This window comes from Corylus avellana, chromosome 1 (genome assembly GCF_965113065.1).
Source record: "Corylus avellana chromosome 1, dhCorAvel1.hap1.2, whole genome shotgun sequence".
Lineage (NCBI taxonomy): Eukaryota > Viridiplantae > Streptophyta > Magnoliopsida > Fagales > Betulaceae > Corylus > Corylus avellana.
Genome location: NC_142490.1, coordinates 22,870,152 through 22,894,440, shown reverse-complemented (window position 1 = coordinate 22,894,440; position 24,289 = coordinate 22,870,152). Strand labels below are relative to the sequence as shown.

At 34.8% G+C, this 24,289-nt stretch overlaps 2 protein-coding genes across 2 annotated transcripts; one reads left to right on the top strand and one right to left on the bottom strand.

Annotated features, from left to right (window-relative positions):
• The first annotated feature begins 4,391 nt into the window (after positions 1-4,391).
• LOC132168602 (Galactosyltransferase family protein) lies at positions 4,392-13,016 on the top strand. The gene is made up of 7 exons (XM_059579596.2): positions 4,392-5,924; positions 9,028-9,260; positions 9,637-9,927; positions 11,575-11,703; positions 11,873-12,046; positions 12,389-12,496; positions 12,589-13,016. The coding sequence occupies exons 1-7, from the start codon at positions 5,018-5,020 to the stop codon at positions 12,796-12,798; spliced, it is 2,052 nt and encodes a 683-aa protein (XP_059435579.2). The 5' UTR covers positions 4,392-5,017; the 3' UTR covers positions 12,799-13,016.
• An 8,223-nt stretch (positions 13,017-21,239) lies between these two features.
• Positions 21,240-21,845, bottom strand: LOC148588128 (uncharacterized). Its single transcript, XM_088514231.1, has one exon. The coding sequence runs from the start codon at positions 21,843-21,845 to the stop codon at positions 21,240-21,242; it is 606 nt and encodes a 201-aa protein (XP_088370357.1).
• Positions 21,846-24,289: the final 2,444 nt, after the last annotated feature.

Sequence of the window (24,289 nt, the reverse complement as noted above, 5' to 3'; positions counted from 1 at the left end):
CAACAAGGTGGAGGGGGTACATTGCCCTTTCATTTCCATATCTTTTAAATATTTATTTTAAGAGTAAAGCTACTTAAAGTAAACATTAAAAACCTCATCTAATGCTTCTCTTCGGGTTGGACCACGCATTCTCTCCCCTCTTGTGCGGACATGTCAAAAAATTTAAAAAAAAAAAAAAAAAAAAAAAAAAGAATTACATTATTATACCAATTGGGTTGAACTCATCCTTCAAGGTTTATAAATTTTATGGATGGAAAGTTACAACTCACATTGATTGTGAAATATATACAACCAATAAATGAAGAGAAAATGTAGTCCTTAATATCATAAATAAAATATAAATTTTTATTTAGTAATACTAGACCAACAACCTAACTCTTTTATATCTTCCTTACACTTATCAACGTCTGATTGAAGCAACGTTAGCCATTTCAACAAAAGTGATAAATGTAAAATTGATTATTGTGATTGACCTATATTACAAATCACTCCATGTGGTATAATAAATAATTTATAGGTCCTTAGGCTATGCCAAAATAATAGTTTACTCCCTAAAATCAATTTCCGTTAAATAACTTAACTGAATCCGTTAAGTTGACATGTCATACCGCTACAATAAATTAACTTAATCTCTTCTATCCCAAAAATTTTACCCCTGTGCATAACCCTCCTCATGTTCATATTCCTCACCATGATTTGAGAACATTTTGTGAGAATTTGACGGTTGCATTTTGTGAAGTGGATGAGGAAGAAGAAGATGAAGGAGGGTTATGCATGTGGTAAAATTTTGGAAAAATAAGAGATTATGTTAATTTATTGTAGTAGTATGACCTATAGTGAGGACTGATGTGTAATCTTAGTTGGCAAAGTAACAGGTTTTGTTAAGTTCCTTAATGGAAATTGATTTTAGTGAATAAACTGTTATTTTGGCATACCTTGAGGACCTATAAATTATTTTTTATACCACATTGAGTGATTTGTAATTTAGGTCAACTACAATGACCTATAAATTATTTTTTATACCATAGGCAGTGATTTATAATTTAGACCAACCACAATGACCAATTTTACATTTATCCCTAAACAAAATAAACATACTTCAATCACATGCTGAGACATTTTTTATTATTATTATTTTTTTTTTTGGTTGATTCCACAATTTTCTAAACCATTAAAGAGTTTTTAATCGAATCAATATGTGAGTATTCATTTTTCTTTTTTTCCTTGGATTGAATAGGACTCCAAAATTAATTTCTCTATAGGGAGTTGCTGAATAATTTCTTTTTTTCTTTTTTCTTTTTAAGTTTTTCCTTTTTCGAAAAAGGAACTCATGAATAATTTGTCCGATTTTAATTTAAGGCAAAATATATGTTTTTTCTTTTGATAAATCGCAATCAATATTTGGTGCTGTGATACCATATTGCCCTTATCAGGAATATGACACTTGTTTTTTTTTTTTTTTTTTTTTTTTTTTTTTAATATGGCATATATATATATATATATATATATATATATATAGTTTCCTGCGGTCAGAAATTAAGACACCGGTAAATAATGTAAATACAAAATTTTTATAAATAAAAAGAAAGCAAAAGGTCAGTTTGAGATTCTCTTTCAATGAATTCCAAGGGAGTATTCACAATTTCTTAATTTCTTTATGTGATTGTTTATCGTTAGAATATTAATTAAATAATTAAATTTATAATTTTTTTATTAACTTCAATTTTAAAAATAAATGACAATTTAATATTAGTAACTTACTATGCATAATCTAAATTTAGGGAGTAGATTAAAAAACATATAAAAAGAAATAGATTAGATCTCCAGTCCAAATCTTTCTCCACGTCAAATACCCTTAATGAATTTGGGGGGCGAAATTTTAAAAAACAATATTTGGTGGGGTGGGGGGCAAACATCAATTTTTGAAAGGTTTATATATATATATATATATATATATATATAAATTATTTTTTTGAAACCACCTTATGCCATGGGGGGTTATCAGTTAATAACCCCCCATGGCATAAGGTGGTTTCACCCCTACAGAGCGGTTATTAACCGCTAATTGTTAATAACTATTGGCAACTGCTAACAACAACTAAACTGTAATCGGATAACTGAATAATTGTTTAGGCTGATTGCGGTTATTAGTTATGGGGATTAAAAAAAGTGGTTAATAATAGGTAACTCGTTTTATAATATATTATAAATATTAATAGCATATAAAAAAATATCATATATATATATATATATATATATATTAATGGTAATTAAATTGGGGAAAAAAATATTCTCCAGCTTTTCTCGTTTTATATTTTTCATCATCATAATATTTTAATTCATGTGCTAGCAAGAATAAAACTGAAAGCTGATGGAAATCATGAGGAAAATATAGTGGGGGGCATTAGATAAACAGTGGTGTGGTAAAGCCAAACAGATATCGTTAATATGTTTAAAATAATGGACACTCTCAGTTTTGAGAAGGAAGCTTCATGCGATTAAATGGGTTTTCATATCCTTGTACTTATTAACAAAGACAAATATCAATATTTTTTTATTTGTTCTCTTTTTTTACAAAAAAAAAAAAAAAAAAAAAAAATTGGCAGTTAAAAAATGTGTTTTGAATTTTTATGAGAAGCGGTTAACAGTTAATAACCCGTCATCAATAACCGTCAGTTGCGGTTAACTGTTAACCGGCATAGCTAATCTCTGGGCATATTTTGTTATCAAATGGGTCACTTTTTATTGTTGTTTTATAAGCATTCATACTTCTTTCTTTTATATCCTTGATGAGAATCAATAGTAGAAAATAGCTTTCTTTCCCTTTTCCCTTATTTTTATTAAAAAAAGGTGCAAATAAGCTAGGTAGCACCTTTTTAAAATTTTTTAAGAGTTATAATACTCTTTACACATATTTATTACATCACATATTACATTAATTGACATGAAGTAATTTCAGTAGCTTCTCATGTTAGTCATTTATATATATATATATATATATATATATATATATATATAAGCTAGGTAGCACCTTTTTAAATTTTTTTCAAGAATAATAATACTCTTTACACATATTTACTACATCACATATTACATTAATTGACATGAAGTAATTTTAGTAGCTTCTCATGTTATATATATATAAGTCACTTAAAATATGTCATGTAGTATGATAAGTATGTGTTTAGAATGAGAAGTGCTAGGGAGTCAAACAAATGAATCCAAAAAAAATTTCAAACTGATATGGCAAGGATTTTTAAATTAAAAAAAAAAAAAAAATGCAATTATCTCTCCCTTATCTGTCACTTACGATTTGTCACGTCAGTTTGAAACTTTTTTTGGGTTCATTTGTTTGGCTCCCTAACACTTCCCGTTTAGAATAGTATTATTTTTTTTTTATTTTTTATTTTTTATTTTTAAAGTTATTTATGTTTACACAAATTTGTTTGAAATTAATCTACAAGAGAATATAAAGCAGGATAAGGCTCATATACTTGCATGACAAGTGTATAGTTTTGGATTGGTGAAAATATCCTAAAACATGCCAAAAATTTTATTTTCTGCTTTTAAATTTTTGTTTCCAGAACAAAGTATATAATAAATAATTCAAAATATAAAAATAGTATTCAAAAGAGAAAGTTATATTTTTATATTTATATCACATTAAATTTTTCAAACAAATAACCAAAAACAAAACACCATAAAAATACATTACCAAATATACTCCCCCACACAAAATAAATGAATATACACAATTTACTAAATGATAAAAAACTATATTCTCTAACAATAGCTTCTCTTTGATTTTCTTTAAGTTTAAGGAACAAAACTACTTTTTATTCTCTATCCAAATATATTTTACAATAGTTTCTATTATCTTTTTTGTATCATTAAAATATATATATATATATATATATAAATACAAATTTCATACCTATCATCTATTTTTTTTTACGAAATTCCCAATAAAAAGTAAAAAGATGGAAGATGAGAGAGTAAAGCGAAATATTTATATTAAAATAATGTATATAAAAACTCTTTTGGTTCCCTTAACACAGGATTCTCACACGTTTAAATGACACGTGTCATTCTTAGAAATTGGTTTATAGAAGTTTCTTACTAAATTAGTATCATTCTCTGATTGTTGCAGATTTAATAGTAAATTTGTTTATCTCTTGTACATAGAAGACGTGTAATGAAACCAAACATTTTTCTTCTTACAAACCAATTTGTAAAAACAAAATTGTCCTTAACGAAAAATAGAGATTTCTGTTAAATACCAACTAATTTATTGTTGCAAAAAAAAAAAAAAAAAGGAAAAAAAAAAACCTATTTTCTTTATTTTTGTAAAAATTAAAAATATAATCATAAACTGAAACCTAACTGCCCAGAAAAATCTAAGAAACTCTCTTTGCATGTGATGTGAGTACCTCAATTTCATTCTATTTCCTCTACACTGTTCATTACGCACTTTCGTGCGCACAACTCTCCCTCTCTCTCTCTCTCTGCTTTCCCATTTCTTCTGTAGATTTTGGGACCCTCCCACCTTCCAATCCTCGCCTATTTCTTGAACCAGAATCAGCTTTCACCAACTTTATCTTCTGCAATTTATTGGGTTTGTCTCACTCTTGTGATTGTTCCTGTTGTTCAGTTGAAGAATGCTGCCGAAATGTGGATGAAGTTAAGGTTTTCTGTGCCAAATCTTGATTGGTTTTCTCGGATTGTGTTGCTGAATTCTGATATTGGGTGATTTCGTAAACTGGGTTGTATCGGATCCGTGGAGGTTTGAGTTTTCGCTCACTTTATGTTTCTAAATGACCCAGTTTTTGCATTTCGTTGATCTGTAGTTACATTTAGTTAAAGGGTTTGTGTTTTGAAGAATTTGTTGGTATTTTGCTTTGAGTGTTTTGTGGGTTTGGAGCTTGTTTTCGGTTCTTTTAGTCAATGAGCAACACGGGTTTGAGAGAATTTTGGTTATTGTGAAGAATATTGTGGCGTATCTTTTGGTTTAGCCAAGATGAAGAGGCCGAAAAGTGAGCCTCCCAGTGTAAGGAGGTTCAAATTGTCGCATTTGTTGTTGGGTATAGCGGTTTTATACTTGGTTTTTATATCCTTCAAGTTTCCACAGTTTATAGAGATTGCAGCAATGCTAAGTGGGCATGATACTGATGTTGGATCAGAAGGGACAATGGAAAGGGACTCCGAAGATTCGGATTTAAGCAAACCATTCTTTGGTTCTGTTTATAAGGATGCATTTCACCGGAAATTAGAAGATAACCAAAACCAAGATGCACCATTGATGCCTAGTAAGGAACCATTGGAAGAGGGAAAAAATGGGTCTAGACCTATAAAGCCACTGCAGCACCGATATGGTCGAATAACGGGCGAGATTATGAAGCGGAGGAATAGAACTATTGATTTGTCAGTGCTTGAGAGAATGGCGGATGAGGCTTGGACATTAGGCTTAAAGGCATGGGATGAAGTGGATAAGGGTGATGGAAAGGCGACTGGAGAAAGCTCTATACTTGAGGGGCAACCTGAGTCATGTCCTTCATGGATAACGATGACTGGGGAAGAATTGGTGAATGGAGACAGGTTAATGTTTCTTCCTTGTGGGCTCGCTGCTGGTTCTTCAATTACAGTGGTGGGAACACCCCATTATGCTCACCAGGAATATGTGCCCCAGCTTGCCAAGTTGAGGAGTGGTAATGCCATGGTTATGGTTTCACAGTTCATGGTTGAATTGCAGGGTTTAAAGTCAGTGGATGGAGAGGAACCACCAAAGATTTTACACTTGAATCCTCGACTAAAAGGAGATTGGAGCAAGCAGCCTGTCATTGAGCATAACACCTGTTATAGAATGCAGTGGGGAAAAGCTCAAAGATGTGATGGTTTACCATCCAAGTACGACGAAGATATGCTTGGTAGGATCATCATGCTTCCTTTTTTTTTTTCAATATATATGAAATTCGATTTTATTAGAAGGCGCTGAGGGAAGAGTATCATGCATTAAATATATTATTTACTTATGATTCTCTTCTGTAAACTCTGCCTTCCTACGATAGGGTTGAAGTTTGATTAGGATATGGGAACTCAATAATCTTGTGCAAAGAAGAAAAAGACAATTAACTGAAGAAAAAATAAAGTGTCTGAAACAGACAAAAAGGAGAAGGTTTATTTATTATAAGGAAATAGGAAGAACATGATGAGTGGATGTCTGTTCACATTCTAAAGATATGAATCCTGGTACAGCCGTGAGGCTCAGTTGACCTGAAAGTTATGCGTTGAAGTCAGTCCTAAAATTCCTGGTCTAGAAAACTTGAGTTCATACCTTGGGCTTGCCTTGTGGTGTGGCTCATGAGAAATGACTCATGGAACATCCATGAGGCTTAGTTCACCCCCAAAAGTCATGCCTTTAGCTATGATCCATTCTTAAGACTCCACCCCTAAATGCATTCTGTATGTCTTGAAGTGTGCTGCGTGTATGATGAGTTTGTGAAATCAAATAAAGACTTTGTCAATACTGGGTAGGGGACGAAAACTTATAGATCTGTCAAGTTTTGGCATAAGAATACTTTTAACAAAGCAATGTGTAACAAAGAAACAAATTATTGATACTTCACTAGTCGTATACTTCAACAATTCAATGGTTTACATGGACATTAGGCTTATACTCCAATTTGTGGTTGTGAGCATAGTCTAGTGGTTGGATCCTATCTGGTTTAACTGTCCATAAGATGAACCATGTGTAAATGTCTCCGTAGGTTTTCTCAAAAATCAGGCTGTAACTTTCTAGTCCTTTCGCATTTTTATTTGTCATAGACCAGATAAGTCATGACACATGTTAGCAATAATCTTATGTACATTGTTCCACATTTAAATGCAAAAATATAAAGTTGTGCAGTGTTATCTCACAACACATTACTATGTTCTAATTTGTATTTGTAGAGATTTCAAAATCCTTTTAGAGGAAGTTAGAGAAAAATGTAAGGGGGTGTGGATGCTTTGAGATTGCAAGAAGTTTTATTTCACAGCATTCATCTCATAAGAAAATGTTATGCAAGTTAGTTGTATGACTAAGGGTCTATTTGAGATTGCGTTTGAGGGGCTCAAAAGTGTTTTTAACACTCAAAAAGTCTGTTTGAAGAAAAAAGTACTCGTTTGGTAAAAAAATTAAAAGTGCTTTTAAGGGTCAAAAAAGCCTAAAAATAGCCAAAAAGTACTTTTGGCAAAAGTTTAAAAATGAAGTTTTTGGTCAAAAGCTCTTTTTAACTTAAAAGCTCTAGTTCTCAAACGCAATTACAAACAGACTCTAAATGGAGGAAGCTTTTTCCTATTTTCTTACAACTTCAGCATTTGAATTCTTATGTTAGGTGTAGGCTATAAGAAACTTCAGAATAGTTTAACTTTTCTTTGATGAGTAATATGAATATTCAAAATAGCTTATACTATTTAATGTTTAAATTTTATGTAGTAGTGGGATAGATCAATGTGGTAGCATATGTAAGCTCTGTTTGGTGACCTAGAAAAGTATATATTGAAAAGTGTGATTTTTCGTCCCTATCACCTTTTTGATTGCCTCAGTTTCAGATAGACATGTTGATCTTGAACTTATTCAAATGCTCCTTGACCTTCTAGGAAATTAATTGAATAAGATTGTCATTAATTCTCTGAGAACAAAGCTATCCAGGATTACAATCATCATGATAAGTAGCCATGTGCTATAGCATTTAAGTTCCTTCAGACCGACAAAATTATAGCATGAACATCTTATGCTGCCCAAAGGGCTGTCTGGTGGTGCCCTTACCAGAAAATTAGTTGATCTCAGCAAAACAACATCTCTGGCATTTATTTCCAGCATAAATTTTAACAAACTGATAAAAAATGTGAATAAGAGGATATAAGGCAAGCTTGCTGTCCTGAAACAGCGCAAGAACACACCAAGATGCCCAATAAAGGGATTATGGACTCAGCTTTTACAAAACTTATTTAGACACAAACTTAATTTGTCTCTCTTCTTGATTTTCTTTTCCTCTTTCCAATTGAAATGGCACAAGGACACAGTGTGTCCCAAACACATTACATACTCCATCTTGTTCTTATGGGAGAAAGAAGTGCCATTTGAGTTAGAGCTTATTGGCCTTCTTTTTTTTCTTCCCAATAAGTTCTTTTGACCTTTTTAGTCATAAACCATATCCTAAGCATCAAATTTTCAATTCACCATTATTTCTTATCTCTTTTTTACAACAAATTTGACCTCAGACTTATCAACTTGGCTCAGATGGAAGAAAAGCATGAACCTTGATAACTTATCATATTACTTACAATTTCTTCCTTCTTTGAGTGACTCCTGAGCTGCCAAATTTAGGTAATTTGATACCAGGCCGACATCTGCTTTGTCATTTGTTCTGTGCTGATGAGATTTTTGACATCAAGCTATAGAATGGTGCGTATTAGTGTATAGGTGTATGTACCAATTTGGATTAATATGGTTATGTGTCAAGCTCGATAGGGGTTTATACACTAGTTGGTATTAGTGGTCTCTAACATGGTATAAGAGCTTGATTGGGGCAGCATCATTTGAATGGTCTTACTGATCCTGTTTCTTCCTTGGGCATATCATTGGGTTTGTTACTATAAATGACCTACTTTCTTTGAATTTCACTATGTTGAGTTTGTTTTATGGTAGTTTAAATAGCCAAATAACTCTGTTAACATGCTTTGAGTGTGATTCAATAATATTAGTCTAAGTTTACTGTGAAGCACCATAATTACACTGTCTGAACAATTATGTTTTCTGTAGCCTTAGTTTCCATTTGCCAACCAACTTCAGTATTTTGCTGTATTGATTGTAATTTTGGTATTTTTTATGCTCCATAGAAAATAAACATTTAGTTATTTACCTATGGTTTGGTTGATTGTGATGTGGTTTGACTTTTGTTTTTCTTTTCTTTCTTTCCTTCCCATTCTCTCAACTCTGTATTACCATTTAAGCTGGAAGGTGTTTCTTATCTATGTATTTGGCAGTTGATGGACATGGAAGATGTGAAAAATGGATGCGGAATGATATTGTGGACTCAAAAGAGTCCAAGACAACCTCATGGTTTAAGCGATTTATAGGGCGTGAGCAGAAGCCAGAGGTGACCTGGCCATTTCCTTTCGTGGAGGGCAGATTGTTTATCCTTACCCTGCGTGCTGGTGTTGATGGCTACCATATCAATGTTGGGGGTCGACATGTGACTTCATTTCCATATAGGACAGTAAGTAATGTGGAAATTTTTTTGATGTTTACTACTGATGACATCTGTTTACTACCTCTCCTAAATGAATGGAGAATGCTTGCCCAGGAGCTCTAGTCAATGTGAACCTGCGGGGTCGTTTGTGGTGTTGTGCTTCATGGCTTCTATTTTACTTCTTGAATTTGATTTAAGGCTTTCCCTTTTCTTTTTATAAATTTGCATTTCCAATGCGCATTCTTAGTCCTTGTTGATCTATAGATTTTGTGGTAGCATGCTCCTACAGCTATAGTTGTTATAATGGTACTGTTTATTGTTCAAATTTCTGGCATTTCAAAATGGTATTTTTTGTTTCAATGAACCCTGTATTGAACCCAGAAATGCTTTGCTGTACCTTCAGGGGTTTACTCTTGAAGATGCAACTGGACTAGCAATTAAAGGAGAAGTGGATGTCCATTCAGTTTATGCTACGTCTCTCCCTACTTCTCATCCGAGTTTCTCACCTCAAAGAGTATTGGAATTTTCAGATGAGTGGAAAGCTCGTCCTACACCCAAGAGCAAGATTCAACTCTTTGTTGGAGTACTATCTGCTACTAATCACTTTTCTGAACGCATGGCAGTTAGAAAAACTTGGATGCAAGCTACTGCTATCAAGTCTTCAAGCATAGTAGTTCGATTCTTTGTTGCATTGGTAAGGCTTCTGCATTGCATTGATTATTAGATTCATTAGCATGCATCCAAATATGGTGTCAAAATTTATGGGTTTATGAGTTAGCTTCCAGGATCAATTCCATGTGTTTAAGGAATAGAATGCGGTGATATTGACTTGCTTGGATATGAGAGTTATCAATGATAATATTGATACCTAACCTATTTAGAGTATGATAGATAGTAGCAAAGCATGGAACTTAAATTTATAGTCCAGATCTGAACATTGTCGAATGCATGCATAAAATGTTTGTGGTCTATAGGTGCAAAATTGCATTTTGATGAGCATAAAGAGGCGGCCAATTGTTGATGTACCTTTGCTGCACGCATGGCAGTTAGAACAACTTGAATGCAAATGTGTCTTATCAAGTCTTCAACTGTAGTAGTTTGATTTTGTTGCATTTTATGAGGTTTCTGCATTTATCATTACCATGCATTCATCTATGGTGTCAAGATTTATGGGTTGATGGAGTTAGCTTCCAGAATCAATTCCACATGAGTTAAAGTAACAGAACCTGGTGATATTGCCATGCTTGAAATATAGAGCTATTAATGATAATATTGACACCTATCTAAAATATGATGGATAGTAGCAAAGCATAGAACTTCTTATGAAACATAAATTTGCAGTCTGGGGTTGAACATTTTTTAACCCATACATAAAATGTTGGTAGTCTTTAGGTGCATAATTTCCTATTGATGAGCATATAGGGAAATACCAATCCATAATGTATCTGTTAGGGTGTCATATTGAATGAAGGGCAATCCTGTATTTCTGCATCATTGATAATATATACAAATAGAAAAGCCAGCCGCTCTAGGGTTGAGTTCTTGCAATCTTTCATATTCTCTCTTTCTCTCGAAGGTCATGTAACTGCAGCATTTCGATCAGAATGATGGGAAATGCATACTAGAGAGCAACATTATAAAGAATGTTAGTTTGAAACACTGATTGTTCATCAAGTATGTGTAATTGAGAATTTACTTTTTTATGATAAGAAATTAAGTCATCAAGATATTGGAAAGGAACTGTTAGGTGGCATGATGAGTTAAATGGGAATTATAAAATAGCATCTAGAGAAATCGGATAAGTTTTTATATTTGTCAACTTTAACTGAAGATAATGACTTCTGAGATGTCAGAATTGTTGAGGAGGATCAGTGTTGCCAACCTTGGTTCAAACAATTGTGGGTTGGGTTATTACCAACTATAAAATCTTATTTGATTGGGGGAATTAATGACTATGAGGTATCATGCAAGGCTTGTTGATTCCTGTGAGCATTATGACATGAAATCTATCTCCTTGTGGTATGTATGAGGTTATTTATATGAATAACAATGTTAGTTTATATACTCCAATCTAGTAGACAAGTTTCTCTTTTGTCCTTATGCTTGGAATTTGAAAATATGGGCTTCTACATTGATGTATGGCATGCATATTAGCTAACAAAGTCTCATGTGATATATACCATGGATGTGTGTGCCTGTTTATCTTTCTGCTGACATTCTTCACTGGCTGTTATATTTGTGTTTCTTTTTCATTTTTCCATTCTAAGTGTTTTCTGTCATTCATTGGGTTATGATTGAGTTTTTGCTTATTTGGTGTTCTTGTTTCAAAATCGACATGCAGAATCCAAGGAAGGAGGTAAATGCAGTGCTGAAAAAGGAGGCGGCTTACTTTGGTGATATTGTGATTTTGCCATTTATGGATCGCTATGAGCTTGTTGTTCTTAAAACTATTGCTATCTGTGAGTTTGGGGTGAGTTTGTGTTTTATAATCTATTAGTCTTTCATTGAACTCTTATTTTAAGTAGAAATTCTTCGCAAATATTGTCCTTGAAAGTGTCAGTCTTGGAACTTCAATTTTGTTGGATCCTCTGCTGAGTTGTATTCTATTCCCTCAAATGGCCCAAACATCATCCATGCAGGTTCAGAATTTGACCACTGCATACATAATGAAATGTGATGATGACACATTCGTTAGGGTTGACACCGTCCTAAAAGAAATTGAGGGTATCTCTCCAAATAAGTCCCTTTATATGGGCAATCTCAATCTCTTGCATCGCCCTCTCCGAAGTGGAAAATGGGCAGTCACATATGAGGTATGTTAGTGGTGTTGCATTTGTGTAAATTTGAACTTGTTGCCTGCTATGGTTCAAAATTCTATTTTAACTTGGTTCTGTCTTTTGGGTTTTTGATTTCTCATAGGGCTCTTTTCATCAATATGATAATCTTAGAAGTCTGATACATTTGATTGCTTGGAAGTAGGATCATAAAAAGGAAGAGGAATATTTTCTTCTCATAGTATCTCGAGCTTCTTATTGTCATGTTTTCTACTAATTTAAGAAGTTTGTCCTTTTTTTTTTTTTTGTGGGAATTTGTATAGACCTGTTTGATTCTCTTTGCATTGTTCCTATATCTGAAGGAATCCTGTAATGTAACAGGAGTGGCCGGAAGAAGTATATCCTCCTTATGCCAATGGGCCTGGATATATAATTTCCAGTGATATTGCTAAATATGTTGTCTCTCAACATGGCAATCGAAGCCTAAGGGTTAGTTTCATTATTTATTCAACATGCCTTCCCCCTCCAGCTTACCTCCTCACAGGTGATAACTGACAAGTACTGTTTGTTTTTGGTGGCAGCTTTTCAAGATGGAGGATGTAAGCATGGGAATGTGGGTTGAGCAATTTAACAGATCCACGGCGGCGGTCCAATACTCCCACAACTGGAAATTTTGCCAGTATGGGTGTATGGAAAACTATTTCACTGCACATTATCAATCCCCAAGGCAAATGATCTGTCTTTGGGACAAATTGGCGAGGGGTCGGGCTCATTGCTGCAACTTTAGATGACAATGAGTAGATCACAAAATACCTTCCTCCTCTCTCCCCCACTTTGTATTTTTCACCCATTTTGGGTGCTGATTTTTTGTCCATTTAGGTTAGTGGGTCAAATCTGGACTCAAGGATGAAGAATGAGAATCAGTTTGCAACAATGAACTTTATCAAAGTATGATGTGCTATATATATATATATACTATACTATATGGTCTCAATATATTCATTTTCTACTCTTTTAATTTTTTTTTTTTTAAATTTTTTTTAATTTTTTTTATGCTTATATATAATATAATGTAAAAAAGGATGTGTTCATCCAGTTATTTTCTTGTGTTTGTTACACCACTCAGAAGTAAAACACCGAATGACTATCATCTGATATTATTTTTATTTTTAATTTACTTTTGTATTGAAATAGAAAGTTAGATGAAGGGGGCAGAAATATTTCTTTTATTATAAAGCTTCTAAATTTTCACCTTTTGCTCATTACTATTTTGATCAAATTATGGACCCAAAGATGAATTATGTGAACGAGTGTGCTAAAATGATGTCTCTAGTAAAAAAGGTCCTGCTTAACTAGGGTCGTAACCGCAATATAACTATTGTTGTAATATGTACGGGAATGCGGAGTATTTGTCTTTACCTAGTCATATTCCGTTATTCGCCAACATAAGAGTGGATAGTGGATATGCTATCCGCTCACATGGAATTAGGGGCTGAAAATTCGCCCATAAACCATGTGGGCAGGTGAATAGCAGATGCAGAACGGTTTTTAACCTCTCATCTAAGCGCTCCTAAGCTTAACATCAATGATTATTACATATTATGGACCAAAAAAAGAATTATGAGAATCAATCTACAAAATTCATTTTCACTAAACATTATTCAATTCCAAATGTTTGTATTATAAAATTACAATACAATAATTTATTATTTATTTTTTAACTGCTTTATCAAAAAGACATCCGTCTATGTTAACCTTCAGACTTCTCTCACACGTACAACCCATAACACTCTCTCTAACAAGAAAGTAGTGCTCATTTCACCACTAATCAACACGCTTTAGGAAAACAAAAAACAACCAGAACAGAGAAGCGTAGTGAACACGTTCACCGGATATAAGAACAAGTAAAACTGTAATTGAACTTTGTAATCACCTTACCTTCTCTGAGGTTTGTATAGATGTATATATAGGAACTTACAAGTATTAGAGAACAACTACTACTCCGGTAAGAAATACATATAGAGCACAACTCTAAACTCCAATAGAGTTAGTAAACTAAAGATAAATACAATTAGAACTCTTGCATAGATGTTAGCTCTTATCTTCCACTCTCTACGTTGATGACTCTTATCATAACTCTCTTGATCAATATCTTCACTTACACGTGTGTTTGCATTTGCATAGTTATGTGCTTCAACACGGGAGATGTTCCGCCGGCATCGTTATAGGCTGTATTATTTGAATGTTGGAAGAGGAACCCGAATAGGGGTTTGGATTATCCGTTCTCTTCCTGAAGAACAAAAATATTCCATTGTGTGCTTTTGTGAATTTTTAAATTGGAGTAAGAGGAAGTTTGAGAGCCAAAGATGGAGGACTCGGATGCGGAGTTACAAATATTGGTCAAAGGGGATGAGTCTAGAATTATGATCATCTCCATTTCATTTGAACTGGAAAATATCCAGTTAGTTATAGTGGATTGATATTTTTGTTCCTTCAAAAAGTGAGAAGACAAAAAATACTCATTTACTATAACTAACTGAATATTATCAAATTCATTTGAACTGAAGGATCCTGTTCCGTGAGTCTATAGGGTCAAATTAGTATGTGCCCTTACTTTTCATAATGTGCTTTATGATAATACGGTCTTTTAGATTTTATATTGGATATTGATTTGTCAATAATTGTCATTTTCTAAATGGTTATGTTAATTGGTTTAACCTGTTGTATAAGTACACCAAATACCTCCGGGCTCAGCTCAAGGCTCTCTAGTCTATGCCTCACCACTCCTCCTACTGTGCCTCTTCTTCAGGTTTGGGCCAAGGCTCGCTCATGTCCCAAACCGTGCAGTACTCCAATAGATTCTGTATCTACTCCGAAGAGCAACTCTTCCCCGCTTTTGCTGGGTGGCGCTTTTGACAGTCCTTTATTCTGTTTCTTCTTTTGTTTTTTTGTTTTTTTTTTGTTTTTTTTTTCTATATGAAAATAAAAGAATATACATCACCCTCAGCACCCATCGAGATACAAGAGGACTGGAATTCACAGTGTATGATTTTATTATTTTCAATGTTTCAGGGGTTTTTGTAATTAGGTTATTGAAGGTTGAAAGGACAAAAGTTGAAGACGGCTATGCTTTGTTTTTAATTTTTTTTTAACCCTTTGTCTTTTATTTATCAAGGCGAAGGTTTAAATAATACAAAACACGTTTTTTAATTAAAAACTGAAATGAGTAACGCACCGTTTGTTGAGACACCTAACTTAAGAGGCCATTTTGACATAACTTAACGCGACAATGTTTGTAGAGAGGCCTTTTTGACAAAAAGTAAAAACACTATGAAAGCATTAATAAACGAGACTCGACTCTCAAGGTTTAAATAAAATAAAAACTCCGAAAGCCTATAACAACCTAAACTTAGCTTTATGTTTAAAACTTTGATTTTCTAAACAGTAACACAAAATTTGTCAAATTGTCATTAAAAATCAGAAGCCCTTCACAATTTTTGATTAAAAAAACCAATATCTATATATATCGTAGCTCTTTCTGACACACTAAGATATAGTTGAAGCAATTCCACGTTGCCTCAGCAAAAAACTAAACAACCAAAGCAATGGTAATAATAGCTTGATTCTCCAATCATCAACAATTGCCTTATTGTTCATACCAACAATACAAATTAGCAGTAGAAGTCCTCGAAATAGGCTTCTACTGGATTGTGATTGGAGAAGATAAAACTAAAGAATTAAGGCAAGCCATAGATATCTTCTTCTAAAGGCCAACCAGGGGTGTAGTCAATAGATATCCTTACAGAAAATTAGACAACAACAAAAGCATATCTTACCTAAGGCTGCAATTACACAAGCAAGATTTCCAACAGAGTTCCATATCATCACAATCCGCTTCCGAACAATTTTATCCAAGAAGTTCAATATCAACTGTTTAGAGTGAATTCTAGGTTAAGACAGTAAACTCGCAATGTTGAAGGGCTGATTAGACAGACATAAATAGGTTAAAATCCAAGTTTTAGCTTTAGGATAAGCATACCTGTGCCCATGTTTCCATTGTATATGAAAAGCATCCTGGTTTATCAAAAGCTCCAAAGCCAAGAAGGTCAATTGCATATACAGTGGAATTTTGGGCCAGTGTCCAAATATTCCAATAGGAAATACCTCAAAGTAGAAGAAATAATTTGTCAACTACTTGAGCAGTTTTACAGGGCATCGTCATAGGCTGTCTGAATGTTGGAAGAGGAACCCGAACAGGCGTTTGGATTATCCGTTCTCTTCCTGAAGAACAAAAAGATTCCATTCTGTGCTTTTGTGAATTTTTAAATTTGGAGTAAGAGGAAATTTGAGAGCCAAAGATGGAGGACTCGGATGCGGAGTTACAAATATTGGTCGAAGGGGATGAGTCTGTAAGGTCAAATTAGTATGTGCTCTTACTTTTCATAATGTGTTTTATGATATTTTGGTCTTTTAGATTTTATATTGGATATTGGTTTGTCAATAATTGTCATTTTCTAAATGGTTATGTGGATTGGTTTAACTAGTTGTATTTTTGTTTTGAAAGAATGTGAGATGTTGATCAAGAAGAGGCTGACATGCTTAAGGATGGCTAAAAGTACGCCAAGTACGCCAAGTACGCCAAATACCTCCGGGCTCAGCTCAAGGCTTTCCAGTTTATGCCACACCACTCCTCCTACTGCGCTTATTCTTTGGGTTTGGGCCAGGGCGGCGATTCAGATTTCTTAGGAAAGGTGAGCTGGAAACAAATACTCCAATTCCTCATCAACTCGCCCATATCCCAGACCGTGCATTACTCCAATGGACGCTGCATCTACTCTGAAGAGCAGCTCTTCGCCGCTTTTGCTGGGTGGCACTTTTGACAGACTTTATTTGGTTTCTTCTTTTGCTTTTTTTTTTTTTTTTTTTTTCTATATGAAAAAAAAAAAAAAAGAATACATAGCACCCTGAACACCCATCGATACAAGAGGATTGGAATTCATAACGTATGATTTTATTGTTTTCAATGTTTCAAGGTTTTTTGTAATTAGGTTATTGAAGGTTGAAGATGAAAAAGGTTGAAAACGACGATGCATTGTTTTTATAATGTAAAAAGGTGTTGAAATTTATTTGTTTCTCTTTTATAGATGGACTAAACCGTTTTATACGTCTTTTAGTAGGATGAATATGTTCATTTGGTTATTTTCATGTAGGTAGATCAGTATTTTGATCAAATTATGGACCCAAAGATGAATTATGAAAACAAGTGTGCCAAAATGATGTCTTATGTAAAAAAAGGCGGCTTAACTAGGGTTGTAACCGCATCATATGAGCCGCATAATACTCTTATTTCGCACCCGATTTTGCGGAAGCTACCTATGATTGTACGTACACGTGTGGGCCAAATTTTTGTTGTTGTTGTTGGCATTAATCGCATGTGACGTGGCAATAATTGAAGGTCTTCCCCCAGGATTGAGATCCCTAGCACTTCTTCTAGAATTGCCCATGGGTTGTTTTTGAAACCCTAGCCACTCATTTTCATCCAACAGCCACCAATTTGCCATGTGTCACATCCAATATAAAATAATAAAATATTATTTAAAATTTTAAAATAAATATAAAATAAAATAATAAAGTAATTTATTAAAAATAAAATAATTAAAAAAATAAAATGGGGTGGCGGAAATGCCACCCCAACTCAGCTTGGGGGTGGCGTTGGCCACCCCCAACCGGCCTATGGGTCGGCCACCCCCTAGGCCCCTAGGGGGGTGTGGCTTGGCCACCCCCATGACCCCAGAGGGTGGTTCGGCCACCCCCTAAGGCCAAAATTTATGGGTTTAGCCTTAGGGGGTGGCCATGGGGTCAGCCACCCCATAGGCCAGTTGCAAGTGGCTGACACCGCCCCCTTTGCCACAGGGGGTGGGTCGACCACCCCCTAAAGCCAAAATTTATGGGTTTGGCCTTATGGGGTGGCTGAACCACCCCCTTTGGCCATGGGGTCAACCACCCCATAAGCCGGTTAGGGGTGGCCGACGCCACCCCTTTTGCCACAATGGGTGGTTCAGCCACCCCCTAGGGCCAAACCCATAAGTTCTAATTTATGAGTTTGGTCCTAAGGGGTGGCCGAACCACCCCCATAGGCTGGTTGGGCGTGGTTCGACCACCCCCCTTAGGGCCAAACCCATAAATCAAAATTTATAGATTTGGTCCTAGGGGTTGGCCGAACCACCCCCTAGGGCCATGAGGGTGGCCGACGCCACCCCCAGGCTGAGCTACGGTGGCCGGCCACCCCCTAGGGGGAGAATGGGGTGGCCATTTTTTTAATTATTTTATTTTTTAATAAATTACTTTATCTTATTTTACTTTATATTTATTTTTAAATTTTAAATAATATTTTATTATTTTATATTGGGTGAGACATGTGGCAAGTTGGTGGTTGTTGAATGAAAATGAGTGACCAAGATTTCAAAAAAAAAAACTCATGGGCAATTCTAGGAGAAGTGCTGAAGTGCCAGGGATCTCAATCCCTTACCCCATGTGGTGGGGCAACATAGTGACACCATGGATAATTTCACATTTCACTCGAAAGCTTGACCATGTGAATCAGCCATAATCACATATTCAAAAGAAAATTTTCACCTAAGGCTTACGCCATTTATGAAATGATCTTGACCTTTGATTCAAGAATGCATGTCAACCATCGTTTCAAAACTTCTATGTCTTTATATCACATCAATCACTTTGAAACCAACAATTCACTACACAAGTCTATAGCCAAATACAACCACTTTCAAAAAAATAAAAACACTACAAAACATAAGCTTTAAAAATAACACTATTTTCTGGATCCACATGGCATTATGGATTTGGACCCACAACTTTTCACTTTTCCTTACAAAACATTTTATAACTTCTTTACACTTTAGATCACATTAATCAATTCTTATTAATATTAAATCAAAAAAAATAATCCTAAAAGTATATATGGATAAAAAATACATTTTGTGATGGTTAATTACATTGTTTATATTATGATTATATTTTTATCATAAACTTGTAGGTAAGTATTATCTTGGTGATGTTGGTTATGGAAATCAAAATGGAATTCTCTCCCGCTATCGTGGTGTTCAATACCATTTGAAAGAGTTTAGTGATCATCTTTGTGAAAATGAAAAAGGAATTATTCAATCTTCTTCATTTGTCCTTAAGAACCACTTGAATGAGGATTTGGAATTTTGAAGAAACGTTTCCGTGGGTTGAATGTAAAAGCCATTTGAAACACAAGTGAATATAGTTTTAGCATGTTGTATCATTCACAATCACATTATAGGTGTTGATCCAAATGACTCAATTTTGAAAGAAGTTGTTCGTGATGTTGAATCTCAAAATTAAAGTGTTAAGACTCTACCAAACATGAAGAGAAGTTTAACAGGAAAGTAGAGAATAGATAATCAAAAGGAATGTAATATGTCATGTAATGTGAGATGATTATAAAAATAGGAAAAACGTGTAGATTTCTTTTTTCCCGTATGTCCATTCTTGAACTAGTCATGTTTAAAGACGATTATGTTTCTATTTGTAATGATTTGATTGTATGATACACATTTGATATTTAATTCAGCTAAGCTTATGATATGAGTATGTTTCAATCTTTTATGAGATATTGTATGTTTTTATCTTGTATTATCATTAATATGTTTATGATTGTAGCAATGGGTAAAAGTAAGGAGAAGGATGTTGCAAACAAGCAATTTAGGTGGTCAAAACCTATGCATACTTTGTTACTTGAAATTCTTATGAATGAGGCTGCTAATGGAAATAGCCTTCAAACACATTCAAACCTGCATCGTTTGCACTAGTTGCCAAGTCAATTAGCGAGAAATTCGAAGTTGAATGTGTACCTGACCATTTGACAATCGCCTTAGAACCATCAAAAGCATGTGGAATATCATCAGCATCCTCCATAAGAATAGTGGTTTTGGATGAGATTAAAATTTGAGGATCATTACTTGTAATAAAAAGGTGTATGATGATGAAGTGGTGGTATGAGATTCACTCAAGCATAGTTTCTCTAGGACTCAGTGGGCGGAATGAAGCTTAGAATGGCGTGGGATGGGGTATTTTATAGAGTTGAAAAAGGTAAGGGTGCTGCTGTGACAATCCTGTAGGTTAATGAACGTTCGGTGGTCCTGGGGCGAATGTTTGGTGTACTATGGTCCTAGGGTTGTAGGTCGAAAATTTGGTCATTACTCCATAGGTCAAAATTTGGTCAATGAATGTTCAATGGTCCCCCGTGAATGTTCTGTGTACATTACCCAATGGTTCTAAGGTTGTAGAGCGAACGTTCGGTGGTCCTCCTCTGCAAACGTTCGGCCAGAACCCAAAATTCCAAAATCTTACTTTCAACAAACCATAATGAACCAAGCAATTTTGCTAGCCCTCCAACTAAGCTAAACATAGCCTAGTAATTACCCAAGGCACAACAATTGTACACAGTAAAGTTAGAATATTTTCTTTGGTCGTTGAAAAGCTAAGATTTCATAGGGTTTTTCTTTTTTTTTTTTTACCTTTATGTTGTGTTTGATTAGTGACTGACTTCAAAACGTTTCTTTCTATTTCTTCTTCAACAAAAACATCATGGGTTGTTGCTAGCAATAGTTGTCAAAATGGACTATTTTAAACACTTCTTACCAAAATATCCTTAAAAATCATTAAAAAGTAAATAAAAATGATATGAAAATATAAAACAAACCCATAAACTGAATTAAAAAATAATAAATTATAAATAAATGTAGTTCGGCCACCCCTTGCTTTTTTTAAATTTTTTTATTTTTCTTAATCTGTTAATTTTGTTTTTGTAATAATTTTTTTTTCCTTCCTCTTGAAAATCACATTATATACATTACGGTCAATTTGAGCCCAAGACTCGATTGTTTGAAATGCAATAGGATTTTTTTTTATTTTTATTTTTATATAATAATGATCACTTCTTATTAATCAATCGAACGGAGAGAGCAAAAAACTCTCAAAACAATCTCACGAATACATTTAGGGAAGATACCCAACCAAGTCCTGTCTAACCCCTCCCTATCAGCCATTTTCGCAATGATATGGGCTGCACTATTAATAGCATGGTTCACCCCCTGCACTTACCACTGTGAGAAAGCAGATAGTAGTAACTTCATATCCTCAATTATATGTCCTGTTGTGATCCAATTTGTAGCGTTTGAGTTAACTATGGCTTTCGTGTCTCCTTCCCTAGCCATAATGCCTGCAGAGCCCACGCCTCAGCCGCAGAAGGATGGAGGAAACTCAACATAGCCAGAGCCCGTACCACCAAGACCTTACCCTCCCAGTCACGGATCACTACCCCCATTCCAATCATTCTGTTTTGAGTACATATGGCTCCATCCCAATTTAGCTTGTACCAACCTATAGGATGAGCTGTCCACCTTGCCAATAAACCAATCGTCGCCCCATCCTTCACAACGCTCTCAACCTTCTGAACTAAGGAAAAATCTGCCACTGAAGTCAAAGCTTGTTGGACCAACAGGTTTGGATGGGCAAAGGGACCTCTATGAGTCACTTTGTTCCTCCTACTCCAGATTTTTCTCACTAGGCAGACAAAGAGCTTTATTTCATCATCTCCACAGCTGTTGAAGTCCTCTTTCACCACATGACAGAAAGTCGGGCCACCAAGAGAACTCTTCTGCAACTTTCTCCCACTGCTACCCCATACATCCTTTGCAGATAGGCAGTCCCACAGAATATGAAGGCCAGTCTCAGCAGCTAATCCACAGATAGGACAAAGTGGGTCGTTTATTACCTTACGTTTGCACATATTTGCTTTGGTGGGTAGGATGTCATTACAGGCATGCCATAATTTTTTTTTTTTTTTTCCACATTAGGGACTCTTAGCTTCCACAGGGAATCAGGGATCTCCAGAAGTCACTAAGCTCCCCTTTTTTTGAGCATTCGGCTTGCAACATTGCCTCCCCCCTCCTTTGCCAAATGATAGGCACTTCTCACCGAAAAAATACCCTTCATTGTGCCCCTCCATATTAATCGGTCATTCTAGCTTGTATAACTCAAAGGTATAGACAAAATGGCCTTTACCTCATCAGATATAAATAGCTCATCCAATAACCCTTTATTCCACCATAACATATCTCTATCAATTAGCTCAGACACTTTGGCATCCGAGTTTAGTAGCCGAGTAGAAGAGTGGATGGAAAAAGTTGTAGGTATAGGAACCCATTTATCCTCCCAAATTCTCGTTGTCTAGCCATTCCCAATTCACCAATACAAACCCTGCTTCACCAGGTCACAAGATCCCACAATGCTTCTCCATGCAAAAGACGGCTTATTACCCAACCTAGCTTCAAGAACAGAACTATTTGGGTAGTATTTCGCCTTTAGAATTCTGGAAAAAAGGTTGTCTGGATCCTGCCACAATCTCCAAAATTGTTTGGCTAGCAATGCTTTGTTAAAGCACAAAAAATCCCTAAAGCCAAAACCACATTTTTCCTTCGACTCACCCATCTTTCTCCAACTCATCTTATGAGACTTCCCCCACCATAACTTTTGCATGAGAGAATTAATTTTTGAACATAAAACTTTAGGGAGCATAAAGACACTCATACAATATGTAAAGATAGCTTGAATTACCGCCTTTAATAAAATCTCCTTCCCAGCTTGGAAGAGGAATTTTAATTCCCAGTCTTGAAGCCGCTTCCAAACTCAGTCAATAATGCCCTTAAAGTCCTTTGTACGCGATTTCCCCACCAAAGCTGGCAAGCCCAGGTATTTATCATACCTTTGTGAGCTAGGGACCTCCGACACTTCCAATAATTGCTCTTTTATTTCCAAAGGAGTATTGCTGCTAAAGAAAATGGTTGTCTTGGCGGTATTCAATCGTTGCCCCCGAAGCTAGCTCATATACCTTGAGTAAGCTTGAAAGCCTCGTCCAATGGCACATGCCTGCTCTGTAAAACAATAAACTATCATCACTAAAAAATAGGTGGTTAAGGCGAGGACCCCCCTAGAGGAAGGGACTCCCCTTCAACACACCATTGCTGTTGGCCCGGGACAATATAGTGCTCAATGCTTCTACACAAAGCAGGAATAAGTATTTCTAATCCCAGTAGAAACATGGAGGATTGAGATCATATAGATGGACGATTGAGATTGATTGAAAATATTACAAAGTATCTAGGAACAAACAATATATATATATTGTTTGTTCCTATATACCAACTGAAATCATTTTACTACACTCTTGAAATCGTGGCTAAAAAGATCTGTAAACTGCTATATTGGAGAAAATGGGCTTGGTTCTATCAAATGGGCCATGATGTTAAACATAGCCATAAAGCCCATGGACTGAATATCTCTTTCCTTAGTTGGGTTTCTTTTTCTCAAGGTGGCCCATTAGAATATGGGTTAGGTTGGACGGACTTGGCCTTTTTCTTCATTTTAGAGCACTAGTAGCTTGTTTAAATCTCATTTTATTATCCAAATGTAGGAAAAACTCATGCAATAGATTAGGAAACACTAAGGGAACCAACTTCCCTTAATATTATTTTAATATAAAAATATTTTATTTTTCTTTTAACATTTATGTGAACGAATATTTAAATAATTTTCTCTTTTCTTTCTCTTTCCTCTAACATTTATTTGAAAGAATATTTAAATATTATAAGGAAACGATAAAAGAAGAAAAATCTGAAAAAACTGCTGCTAGTGCTCTTAGCTACTTGTTTTTTCACGAGACAAATTGTTAGGCGTGACTGCAAACATTAATTTTATTTTCCTATTTTAGCGACGTGTTCAATTTTTAAGTTTTGAGTTGATGTGCTAATGATGTGGCGCATCCAGCATGACATGTATGTGATGTAAGCTAGCTGACTGAATGATGAACCAATCTAGATAGAGTAAGATTTGTTAACTAAACCAACTGATTTTTCAGAATATATAATTAAATATAAAGTCACATATTTGCAGGAGTTCAATATGGGTTTAGGACTTGGGCCGTGGGCCTGGACCATTTTCATAATAGGCATCTGAGCCTTTTTTATTTTATTATTTATTTATTAATTTTAGGCATGTGAGCCTTTGAGTCTTCATTCATGGTTATTGGTTAGGCACTTAATAATTTGGTGAAGTTTTTGTCTTTTGTGTAAACGACAAGATTGCAATTCACAAAGTGGAATTGAGCATTTTATTCAATCTAGTTATACTAAAAATTAGGCAATATTCCATGGATGATTCTTTCCTTTACCCAAT

What these genes read in the sequence shown, in the direction of transcription:
- LOC148588128 (XM_088514231.1), bottom strand. Translation starts at nt 21,845, where the DNA reads ATGTGCAAACGTAAGGTAATAAACGACCCACTTTGTCCTATCTGTGGA.
- LOC132168602 (XM_059579596.2), top strand. Translation starts at nt 5,018, where the DNA reads ATGAAGAGGCCGAAAAGTGAGCCTCCCAGTGTAAGGAGGTTCAAATTG. An exon ending in TTCGATTCTTTGTTGCATTG is followed by an intron (nt 9,928 to 11,574) that starts GTAAGGCTTCTG and finishes ATCGACATGCAG; the next exon opens with AATCCAAGGAAGGAGGTAAA. An exon ending in TTGCTATCTGTGAGTTTGGG is followed by an intron (nt 11,704 to 11,872) that starts GTGAGTTTGTGT and finishes TCATCCATGCAG; the next exon opens with GTTCAGAATTTGACCACTGC.